Raw genomic sequence first — 12,896 nt, 5'->3', positions numbered from 1 at the left:
CAAAGTTTGACAAAGACTGGTGGTAGAATTAGTGCATGGAAAGAGTTAAAATTCTAGCATTTGAAATACCTTGGGGTGTCTAGTTTTCAAAAATATATGGTTTGATGGGGTAAATTGCATTGGCCGGCTTCAAAGATACCCGAAATGGCACATGGGGGGGAAGAATTACCAGATTTGGAAAAAATGGTTTTGAAATACCAAAACGCTACTTGTACTTAATGCTCCATAACGTGCAGAAAAAAGCAAAAAAAAACATAAAACAATTGGGTATTCCTAAACTCAGGACAAATAATAGAATCTATTTAGTAGGTTTTTTCATTAGCTTTTTTGGATGAGTAAAAGATTTTTGGGGTAAAAGAAAATGTGGGTTTTTTACATTTTTCATCATATTTTATTATTTTTTTATGGGAAATTAGATAATATGATTAAAACAATGGTATCTGAAGAAAGCCCTTCTTGTCCTGAAAAAAACAACATATAATTTGTGTGGGTTCACTAAATGAGTGAAGAGAAAATTACATCTAAACACGAACACCGCAAAAGTGTTAAAACAGCCTCGGTCCCAATGGTACAAAAGGTAAAACACAGCCTGGTCCTTAAGGGGTTAAATTGGTTGTGAATCTCATTTTGGTTAAAATGCAGTGCAATTGCATTGCTTAAGCTGCTTACTAAGCAATATAGCCATGCAAGCAGGACTCGCCAAACTTGGGGTACTATATATGCAATATATGGCCATATATGTGATGGAATCCTCAAAACTTGTGTTTTAGGTAGGTGTTTTTTTGCTGGGTATATTCTGAATTGATTTCTCTCTGTGAGTATCTGACAGTCCCACACATTAATACAGAGCTCACAGACAACACTGTTTATGAAAGCAGAGTAGGGAAGCTCAGGTTCCAACAAGTCAAGTAAGGACTACTACAGGATGGGAGCTCGGGGTAGTTGCTGATCTGGCAACTGACTGTAGCTGGTCGACTATGTACACTCTGATTGTAGACATCTTGCAAAGTTGACATTGTACTCTGCTCTCTTTTTTTTAACATCTGCTAAATGAATGCCTAGACTACAATAGGCATCTGAAGCTGACACTTACAGTATAACAGCATTTCAGTTTATTCTATTTTGTCTCTATTCTGTTAAGATGCTGACTACTGGGTCACTGCTATGTTTCTGCATGAGCCAGTGTCTCCATCTTCACCAGCCCCTACTAAGTAAGTGTAGGAAAATAATTGTTCCCTAGTGGTTGCTTACCTCTACGCTCCAGCCTTCCAGGTATATCCTGGTGCATGACAGTAAATTGGCCTCAACTAATGCAACAGAGTTATTGTAAATTTTTAAACTGTTAATGGGCCTTCTCTTAATACACAATTGAAATTCTTACTAAATGTCTAGTGAAGCCTCACATTCCTTAACTAAATAAACCACATTATCAATTAAGATTTCAATGTATTCCCTTCTTATCCCACAAAATTAGCTTATCACTAATGGCAAGAGAGCTTGACTTGCAGAAGACAGAGCCCACATTACACTGACATTAAATTAAAAGGCTTGCATGAGCTGTGCATGAAGGATTAAACCTGCTGAGAGTTTTAGTTTTCAAAGTAACTAAAAAATGATCTTTGGCCAATGTTCCAGTGACACAGATCATATCTGTAGGGATGCTCATTAAAAATGTCTGTAAAGAAAACGGACGCTAGAATCATTTTCAGTTATAAAATGGGCGCAATGATCAGCAATTTGTTAACATAAGTTCAGAGAGAGAGTAGATAAAGTTTACCAAAAAGAGCTTTGCTCTAATTCTCCCTATTCAATTAGGTTTTCAAAATGAAATAAAAGTGAGAGGAAATCAATGAATGTGATTAAACTTGAATCGCTGCATTAAAGCAAAGTGTTTTTAAAGGCTTTGAAAGATTTAGCCTTGTAGTTGTCATGTTTGTATATTAAAGTATGAGTGTCTTTAAAAAAAAAAAAATCTTGAAAGGTTCAATAACCATACATGAAAACTTTCAAATCCACCTTACCAAGTACACAAGTAAATTATTCAGTACAAATATTAATTGACAAAATTATAGCTGGTCCATTCTAAGCAAAAGAGAAGCATTATCATAGGCTTTCAGTCCTGGAAAAAGCTTTAAGAAAGTTGATAGAAATTACAAGCATGCAATTTAATTTAACGTTAAACCGATTATACAGCAAAGTTTGCAAAGTTTGGAATCGGGAAAGTTGTCTTCTTGAGAATAAATGAAAGAAAAGCAAACAAACTACACAATTTCTGAAAAGTATTGAAAAATAATCCTTAAGTTAATCATATAAAAGTGCTGGCATAGGCCTGTGTGTATTTAATTATTTATCTTGAGGTTTGTATTTCTTACTTTCATTACTTACATCCTGTGCCCTAGTCATGCATAGACATGTTCAAGAGAAACCCAAATGGTTTATTCTAAAGTGACCACATTGACCATTTTTTAAAAACATTTTTTATTCAAAGAGGATATGGCACATACAGGATACCCAGTACAGGCAAACCAAGAGATGGTACGCAAGTACAATACACATCTATCGGTGTCATATAAGGCATGCATTTCACAATCTCGAAAATAGAAGATTTGGCACGTATTGAGTACACAATATAGGCAAACCAAGAGAAGGTGCGTAATGACAATGTATATATAGCAACATCATATAAGGCCCACAAGACACAACTGCAAAAATATTTCAGCATTAACTGTCATAACAACAAGCAGTAGGAGAGTTATACAGTAAAAGTAGGGAAATAAATGAACAGTGAAGAAACCCAATCTCAGACGGTTCCTCACCTGTGTCCAAGCCCTGTGTGTGCAGTATAGCAGTGTGTGTGTGGTTTATGGCAGTCATCCTGCCATAAGTGTCTAGGCAGATGCACGAGGGAGGTAATCTGATATCAAGAGAAAGCTGCCACTTTAGCCCTGTATTGGCAAATCTATTCCTATCTAGAATCTAATCCACTGTGTATTTATAATCAAGCATGGAATATTTAGGCCCCCATTACAATTAGGTTGCTGCAGTTTCACAAGCGCTATTCCAGGACCTCTTATCACTCCATAGGAAACACTGAAGATATCTATGATGGGTACACACATAGTCCTCAGAGTAATTGGAAGCATATGAATAGGATATAGCAGTTTGGGGAACACAGCCATCTTGTATGGATGACATCTACCCGTGAAGGAAAGGGAAAACTTAGCCCAGGCCTTAAACAAGTTTTCAACTTGTTGGAAAAGTGGAGGGATGTTTATCTTATTGAGTTGAAAAAGATTAGAGGGGATCCAGAGACCCCAAATATTTAAGGGCCGGGGAGGAAGCTCGAAGAAAAGGAAACTGATCACCCCATCCGCCCCTAGCCTGTGGAAGTATCCAAAGTGCCTCTGTTTTGGCGGTATTGATTAAGAACCCTGAAGCTTTATGAAACATATTAGGAGTATCCATAAGCAGGGGAATTTACTATTTTCTTATGAAGAAATAAGAGCAAGTCATCTATAAAGGCCTTTAACTTGGCCCTGCCTACAGGGATACCCTCCAACAGTCCAGAGCAATCAATCAAACATATCAGCGGCTCATTAGCTAAGTTATACATATCAGTGGCTCAATAGCTAAGTTAATCAGCAGTACCCCTATCTAACATAAACTGGGGGAATTCCACCTGTTAAAAAGTTGTGCTAGAGGAGAGCTGTATAGTGCCCGAAACAGGGGAGTAAAGCAAAGTAGTGAAATTTAAAAAAGGATATTAGATTGCCAAAAAATATGATCAAAAGCCTTATCAGCATCACAACTAATGATTATAGACAATTTATTTTTCACCAATTTGGTGGAGGCAATAGCCAAGATCATACTCCTAACATTCTGAGTAGAATGTCTCCCTCAGAGGAAGCCAGTTTGGGACAGGGCAATCAACCTCGCCAGGATGGGCTGAAGCGGTGAAGCCATCACTGCAGTCCAATTAAAGTTCTGATTAAGGTGGGAAATCAGGCGATATGAGGACATCAGTTCGGGGTCCCAATTAGCTTTTGCATTAACTACAATCCTAGAAAGACGAAATCCTTTGGGGGCCCCTCACCTGCCAGTAGGCGATTATACAATTCGTGAAGATGGGATGATAAATGGGGTACTAAGATTTTTAATACTCCGCACTAAAGCCATCAGGCAATGGCTTCTTATGATTTGATAGTCGATCGATTTCTGCCTGCTGAAAGGTCATAATCATAGCATCAGTAGGCTCTGGTCAATGGCCTCCTCCGCCGAATTTGGAACCGCCCATTGGACACTGTGGGTGCCATCACCAGGGCTGAACTTGCCTACCAGGAAGCTGAGATATTTCCCAGTGAGCCAACTGTTCTAGGAACAGGTGGAACACTGGAGGTTTTGTTAATGTGGCCGCCCAGTGTGCATGCTCCATGCTTCCAAATGTGAGGCTCTTTGCCCTGCCCCCTTGAAGATGAGGCGTGATGCTCATGGGGGTGGGGGCAGACTCACAAGCTCCTCATGTGCACTACAGTCAGTCAGTTCCCTAGGGGAGAGCACAGAGCAGGCAGACTCAGCAAGGAAAACAGCCTGGTTTATACCAATGTGAAAAAACAAAATTAATACTCTCCCTTGGGTCTCTTGCAGCTGCCACCTTATAGACACCTCTCTCCAGGTGTTAATGGTATACAAGTTCAATTCTGTTTAGGAGTGCTCATGCAAGATAAGGGAGAAAAACAAACAATAATAGTGTAGAGTATTTTACAAGAAATTAAACAAATATATGGTGTCAATTGCACTCACAATAGTGCTAAAAATATTCTTGCACTTCTTAAGGTGTTGTGTGACCTAGAACAGAAGAGACACAACCAATAGTGTAGTATTGTTGATCTGGAGCTTTTAGAATAAAATAAAAAAGATTGCACTCACAAGATTCCCTGCACATCCATATATGTGCAAAAGACGCTCAGGGAAAGGATATAGGAACCCTTCTGTGTCCAGAAGTTATCTTTCTGATGTTTCTGAAGATGTGCTGCAGCTTCCTTCGATAGAATTCAACCAACTCCAAAAAGTAATAATAATACAAATGTATTGGGGGAACTAGCTCCTATGAAATCTAGTGATAAGTTTAAAATATTTAAAAACATCTAAATAAGTAAAAAGTCCTTCCTCGGCGTGTTTCACCTCTATTGGCTTCCTCAGGAGATAGTAAAGTTTTATATTCTTCCTTCCATTCCTTTTTATATGTGTCCCTCTTCTTCCTGTACGTGGTTTCGTGTCATCTTCCTGTTTTCTTATTTATTACACAAAGACAGGAGGGCTTTATCAGTAAGGAACTATTGTGTATTGTTTATATACAAGGGTTTATACTTAAAAGTTTATTTTATTATATAGAATAACATATATATTGTGCATTTCTGCTACACAGATAATGCACAATTAGTATTCAAAAGGACCCTATTTCAGTGGTTCATACAGCAGAGCCTGTCCTGGTGTGTGTGTGTTTGGGTGTTGGTTTGGCAGAGCTTGTCCTGGTGTGTGTTTGGGTGTTAGTGTGGCAGCGTGTGTGTGGGTGTCGTGGGAGACCCTGTCCTGGTGTGTGTGTGTCTGGGTGTTGCTTTGGCAGAGCCTGTCCTAGTGTGTGTGTTTGGCTTGCAATGTGGCAGAGCCTGTTCTGGTGTATGTGTTTGGTCATCTGATTCCTGACACTTAACTTACAGTAGGAACTATTTCATTTTTACTTATCCAGAGATAAAATACCCTCCTGAATTTGTAGTCACTTTAGGGGATAAAACTTTCAAACTTTGTATTTAGTGGAAAAGTTAAGGTATTGTGTTATTTACTCTATAATATTTATTTCAAGGATTAGTCGCACTAAATTGTGGCTTCAGGCTTCCCTTGTTGAATGTCCAAGTATTATGTATATGCTTATTTATTGCTGAAACTCAATCGTAACATTGGTGTTATAGTTTCCTAAAATCCTGGACATCATAGGGTTGACAATAATGTTTCCTAGTTTTTGAAACAACTTCAAGGCTGCGTAAAGAACAATATGCACAGCAATGAGCAATACAGTATCAGTTAACAGAAAATAAAATGAATATAACGATTAATACAAAAGCATACTCAATATATATAAACTGAATATATTATTTGTATTTACCTATTTCAGATGGTATGGTTGAAATCTTGTTTTGGGACATATCCAAAACGTTTAGCTTTTGAAAGAACCGTATATACTCAGGAATAATCCGTATCCGAGTTTTGTTAACATACAGTTGTTTAAGATATGTTTTTTCTTTCAGAGACTCTGGAAGTTCCTAGGAAGTAAAATTAAGTTGTTAGGAAAAATATTCAAATGCTACAAAATAGGATGCTACTGAATGCTAGGATAGCTTATACTCGATATCTTTGAATCTATATAGAGTCTTTAAAGTGCATATTAATGCAATTACATATACAGACTGCATTAACCCCTGCCTTGTCACCAATGCATATAATTTCTATTCTAAAATATTCTGTTCTAAAAACATTGGCTCTGTTCTCATGATGACATGATTCTATCAATCTGATACATTTAGTTCATATGTAGCATGAACTAAGGTGAGACTTTAGCCTCATACAAAATATAAATACAATGGAGCACACCTTTGGGGGGCAAATGTTAGGCTTAGGTAGACAGACGTTTTGTAAGTAAGTATTGTATGGCTATATTAAAATCATTGTCTTTCAGGGTGTTCTATGAATATGGTAAGTAGTATACGTGGGGGTGGCTATTACTCTCACTCTCTAAAACCCCTTTATGCAGTGGCGGCTGGTGGGTAATTCCAATGGGGGTTCACAATATATAAATTTTGAAAATGAAATGTACATTTATGACATAATGTACAGGTTAAAATACATTTCCCTAAATTAACCCTAAAGACCCCATCAACCATAACTGCTCCTAAACTAACCCTAAACACTCCATCAACCATAACTGCCCCCAAATTACCCCTAAAGACCCCATCAACCATAACTGCCCCAAAATTAACCCTAAAGACCTCATTAGCCATAACTGCCCCTAAATTAACCTAAACACCCCATTAACGCAACTGCCCCTAAATTAACCCTAAACACCACATTAACCATAACTGCCCCTAAATTAACCCCCACCTCCTCTAATTTTCAGCAGCCCAAATATTAATTTTATACTCCCTGTTAGATGAGTTGCTGAGCAGTGTGGACGCAATAAGGAAAGGGGCGGGGCCAATTATCATTGTGACTGCAGGATTGCAGTCAGGCACTGGGGAGGGCGGGGAGTGACTGACTGTAATCCGGCAGTCGCACTGGAGTAGGCTGGGGGGACTGTGATGGCTGGGAGCTGACAGCTGGGAGCTCATCCCTCACTCGCACAGCCGTTACTGTGCGAACAGGGTTCATATGGGCGGCTCAGCCGGCGCGGCAGCATTGAGCCAAAATAGGGTATTTCTTCCTATCGCATGTGCGATAGACATAGGAGGGCTACATCAAGGGACAGGAGCTTCATGACACGTGAACCCCAAAGCGCAAAAGGAAAATAAAATTGCAAAATTGATCAAAAATCTATGGAGGAGCCTCCACTGCCTTTATGACCAAGAGTTATTTTTATATATTCTAAAGACTATATCTGGAAAAATTAAATATTGTTTTTAGGATTAAGTAGAACTTTTATTTAAAGCAATTTTATTTTAAACAATTTATACCTTGAGTACAGTAGCACCCCACATACATAGGGTTTTCTCCCTTATGTAGTATACTTTATTTTTAAAACGTATTTTTACTAGAGGGCCATTTTGGGTCTTTATAAACCTCAGGGATCTCTCTTGTTACCAGATGGTAGCCATGTTGATAGTATAAATATGTATTTTTCATTTTACCTTAAATTAATAAAAACATAGTTTATTAAATTGTTTTGAAATATTTTAATTATTAAAGAAAGAGAAACTTTCTTTCTCAGTCGTCTTGCCCTGATCTTCAAGCACTGATCATACAACCCTGCATTCCTGATCATGGTGTGTGTCATCAGCTGTCAAAGGGGCACATAAGAGATCCCAGCATGGGCTGGAGAGACCTGGGTCTTTCCTCCTCCAATCAGTGCTTGTGAATTCAAACAGTACTGCACCGAACACCATTACACCTAAGCTTTTAGCTCCAACATGCAAGGCAAAGTTCAGACTGCAAACCTCTGTGCATACTATGACCAGGACCATAATCACCTTGGCCATTCTCTCATAGCTGATCCAGGGCAAATCTTCCACGCCCTCCCCCATGGCTTCCATTCTCACTGCAGAACACCAGGATATGACATCATAAACTGGGGTTCATGAGTTAAGGGCATGCAGTGACTTTTAAAGCGGTCTATGGAGGCTGCGCTGGATCTCCCTTGTAACAGACCTATTGTCAGGGACTGGGTCCATACAGACTACTGTAATGACCCAGAGCGTGACTGCACTCTCCAGGGTGTTGAGCACCTAGGGTTGTGGCCACATACCAGGGCCCTGACATAGCAGCGGATGTTGTCAAGAACAAAACAAAGTGATATCCTGCAGGCGCCCTGGAGCAAGCATGAGACATAGCTCTACAGACGAATGTGCAGGATGCTGCAGGCTGGGAGTAGAGAAGCTAAGCAGAGTAACAGTAGAAACATAGCAAGCAAGGGCGGCAGAGCAAGAAACAGGGAGACCGAGCAGGAAACATAGCCAGACAAGACAGGACACAACAAAGGACAGGAAACAAGGCAAGGAACACAGGGGATGGAGTGAGGAGCCAAGATCCTCAGACGCTTCTCCCTTAAACAAGGATAGGATATCTTACCTGGGACATGGGGAGAGGAGAGAGGAACCGAGATCCTCAGATGATTCAGGGAACATAAAATACAGATACACAAAGATACAGGAACTAGCCTTGTACTATATGATAACAATTGGAGATTTAGTCACATCTTATGGTCATAGTATGCTTAGCCCACCACTACGCCAAAGTACTCCAATATTCGGTGGGTCCTATCGCTAAACCCTGCCTACTGAATTACTAATAAGCTAATAAGCATTGAATCTAAACACAGAACAGAGATAAAACATACCTAGAGACTGCAGACTGAGACAAACATAACAAAAGGGTGGGGCACAACTTATAAAGGAAACAGAAGCTGAAGTACAGGACAGAGCATAGGGAAATCTAGGAATTGATACAGCAAAGGGGGAACTGTAGCAAGACAGGTGAACTGTAGCGAGACAGGGGGAAGCTAGAGATAAGCAGCCCTGCAGCCTGAATGGGGCCTGACACCTATAAAGCAGCAACACAAGAGAACAATCGCCCCCAGTTTTGAAGCGTAGGGACTTAGGCCAAAATACTTCTCTGACTTTTTAAGATTATTTCAGATTTTTTTTTATGGATGTAATGCCTTGTCCTGACATGCCAAGTAGTTAAGATTATGGGAAGCTTGAGTATTTTTTATCCACATTTTCAGATATTCTGTGCATGGGGAATGCTGAATATTATTGCCAATTGATTTAATAAAAGAAAGAGATAGGGACAGAACAGTAAAATGTGGAGGAGAGAATCTGAAAAAGGAGCTTAAAAAACAAGCACTTGTGGATATAAGATATTTCTGAAAGTTCAGATAGGGTTTTCATGACAATAACAATTGTATAGATTTTTGCATCTGTGCATTGTATTGTTACCCCCTCCACCTTGTTCTTTATTAAAGATGTTTTGTGAAGCATAGCAGTTCCCATTTATCTGCAACATTTGATATATAACATTTGAACCACAATTTTGTGCATTTGAGATTCACACATACATGAAGCAAATAGCCTCAAAATTGCAATCCTTTTATCTTGATAAATTACCCTTTATGATTTAATAGGACTTATAATGGTTTATTTATTTGACAGTTTATTTTTACACATTCTATTGATCAATCATCTCAAAGTCATACAAAGACAAAATATACTTCATCTTCCTGAATGTGTGACAATGATCAATCCAGCTGCATCCTTAAGGAGGGCCATCCGATATTAAGGGTTTTAACCTGTATAAAGCTTATTCTCTATTCCTATTTCAATTTCAACCTCAGGCTTTTAATCTATTTAAATATTCACAAGGGGATTTAAAATTCTGGATATTGTCAAAAGGAGATGAGAACATTGGTTAGATCAGATATTTCCAACATCATTATATTAAAATCATACATTAACACCTTAACGACAAATCCCGTACATGTACGGGCTTGCGGTGCAATGCAATAATGACACAGCTGCATAACCGTGATTGCGGCGTTTACGACGCAATTGGCGGCTTTGTAGCATCCAGGGAAACCTGCCGCCGCAGGTACTGCATTCAACCATGAAAGGTCAATGGAGCCCAGCTCACTAATCAGTCTAGTCTAGAAAAATGAGAAATGTTTTAGACTTGAGAAAGGGAGTAAAGCTCCCGAAAGCTTGTCATTCCTAAATTCTGTTAGTCCAATAAAAAAGGTATTATCACAAGATACTTATTTCATCTGATATTTGATATATATAGTTTTTTATTAGTCCTACAATTCGTGCTATATCTTCACAAAAATTCCCCCATGGAAAGAGTTAAAATATTGGCATTATAAATGTATGATGTGATGGGTTAAATTGAATTGGCCGGCTTCAAAGATGTCCCAAATGTGGGACGTGGGCACAGTCTGACCAGATGTCTAAATGGCAAAAAAATACACACCTCACAAAGGTTGACTTTTACCTCCCAAATAACCCAACAAACCCATGTATGTGGGGTATCACTGCACTCAGGAGATGTTGCCAACACATATTGGTGTGTTGTTTGGCAGTGACATATACCAGGAGGGGTAAATTCATACCTAGTATAACGTGTGTGAAAAAAATACAAAATGTTTTACTACCATAAAGTTTGACAAAGGCTGGTGGTAGAATTAGTGCGTGGAAAGGGTTAAAATACCAGCATTTGAAATACCTTGGGGAGTCTAGTTTTCAAAAATATATGGTTTGATGGGGTAAATTGCATTGGCCGGCTTCAAAGATACCTGAAATAGCACATGGGGCAGAATGACCAGCTTTGGGGGAAAAATGGTTTTGAATTAGCGAAACACTACTGGTACTTGTTGCCCCATAACGTGCAGAAAAAAAGCAAAAAAACATAAAAACATTGGGTATTTCTAAACTCAGGAGAAATAGTAGAATCTATTTAGGACGTTTTTTTCATTGGTTTTTGCAAGAAAAGTGAGAAAAAGTATTTTTTTTAACAAAACATCACCATATTTTATATTTTTTTTTATAATAAATTAGATGATATGATAAAAATAATGGTATCTAGGGAAAGCCCTGTTTGGCCTGGAAAAACCAATATATAATGTGTGTGGGTGCACAAAATGAGAAAGAAGAAAATTACAGCTAAACAGCAACACTGAAAAATGTTAAAAGAGCCTTTGTCCCAAAATGTACTACGAGTAAGAAACGGTCATTAAGGGGTTCAAGTACCAAAATATTACTGTTATTTATTCTTGTATGCCTTTTTTCCAGCCAAGTTCATTCAATAATTTGTTGGATAGTCTTTTCTGTCTATGTAACCCTTGACTATATTCTGAATACTAGGGAAATGTTTGAACTGAGCCGATGATTAAAAGATTTACAATGAAGTCATAATCTTCGGAGTAACTTAAATGCAGTTAGCTACAGGGCATGCGGATATTATGACATTCAAGTGATTTGTTTTTGCAGCAAACAATGCAATAAGTTTGTCGGTAACAAATGCAATGTGCCTAGGTAGGATCCTTTGATTGGAAACATCATCGTTTGTGATTTTATTTACTTTGGCCCAAACAAAACCCTAACTTAACTATATTATAATACATTTATTATATTATGGTATATTTACACATACAATCTATAGTGACCATCCATATTACACCAGATAAAGGAAACTAAGATGCATTTTGTGATTCATTAAGACAGCAGTTAAAAAAATAATTTTGATTATATTTGATTGTACTCAATTATCAGTATTTTTTTAAGCTAACTTTTTTAGGTTCTCAGCTGACCATTTAAATTTAAGATAAACATAAAAGAAAAAGTAGTGAAAAATATAAAAAGAAAAGTTTAGATTTTGGTTCCTTTCCATTTTTACTACCTGTCCAGGAGAATATTTTTTGTAATGCTCTAAGTTTGGTGACAATGTATGCTTATACGAAAATTATGAGAAGCTAATACTGTGCAATTTTTACGATTCTTGACCTCAAAACATCACCAAGTAAGATATGACTTGTAGACCTCAAACCTTAATATGTGGAGAGTATTTAAATCAAGTCCCGTTCTCCTTTAACAGAAGCTGCATTGCGTCATGTAACATGCTGATAACGCCAATGATGTGTAATGATACAAACTTTTCTAAAGGAAGAAGAAGTGTGCCACGGGGGTATTTCATCCCCACTGCTTCTGAATCAGCATGTTACTCAGTTAACTGATTATCATTTCCCCTGACAGGGTATGCCTAGTACATTACTCCTTTTTTTGGAAATATATTTGCAGCCTTTATATAGATGAAAACAGAATATGCTCTTGAGGTACATATGATGTTTCTGAAATACGTAACTCTGATTTCTTCTATGTTAGTACATGCCCCTGTTTAACTTCATACTGGCATTGCCTAATGTGGTGGAGTCTTAAATGAAAATTTCAAACCATTTAATAGTAATATATATATATATGTATATTGCCTGCCCAACTGTAACAGTATGCATATGTGAATAATGTCTTTATTTTAAATTTAAGAATATTGTGTATATATTGTGTATATTAGAGGTGTTTTATAAATGCACTAAGCATGTGATATACCCTATGCCAAAAATGTCCCGTTGACATTATTGACTTGAA

The 12,896-nt window shown here is 37.9% G+C and overlaps 1 protein-coding gene across 1 annotated transcript in view; it reads right to left on the bottom strand.

Annotated features, from left to right (window-relative positions):
• Positions 1 to 12,896, bottom strand: part of LRRC2 (leucine rich repeat containing 2) — a 78,983-nt gene that overhangs the window by 36,516 nt on the left and 29,571 nt on the right. Inside the window, exon 4 of the mRNA XM_053467649.1 lies at positions 6,161 to 6,317. Coding sequence (XP_053323624.1) covers positions 6,161 to 6,317 — 157 coding nt within the window. The remainder of the gene's footprint in view (positions 1 to 6,160; positions 6,318 to 12,896) is intronic.

The sequence above is a fragment of the Spea bombifrons genome, chromosome 1 (assembly GCF_027358695.1).
Source record: "Spea bombifrons isolate aSpeBom1 chromosome 1, aSpeBom1.2.pri, whole genome shotgun sequence".
Taxonomy (NCBI): Eukaryota; Metazoa; Chordata; class Amphibia; order Anura; family Pelobatidae; genus Spea; species Spea bombifrons.
Note: the sequence above shows the minus strand (reverse complement) of the source record. Positions and strands in the feature narration are given on the sequence as shown.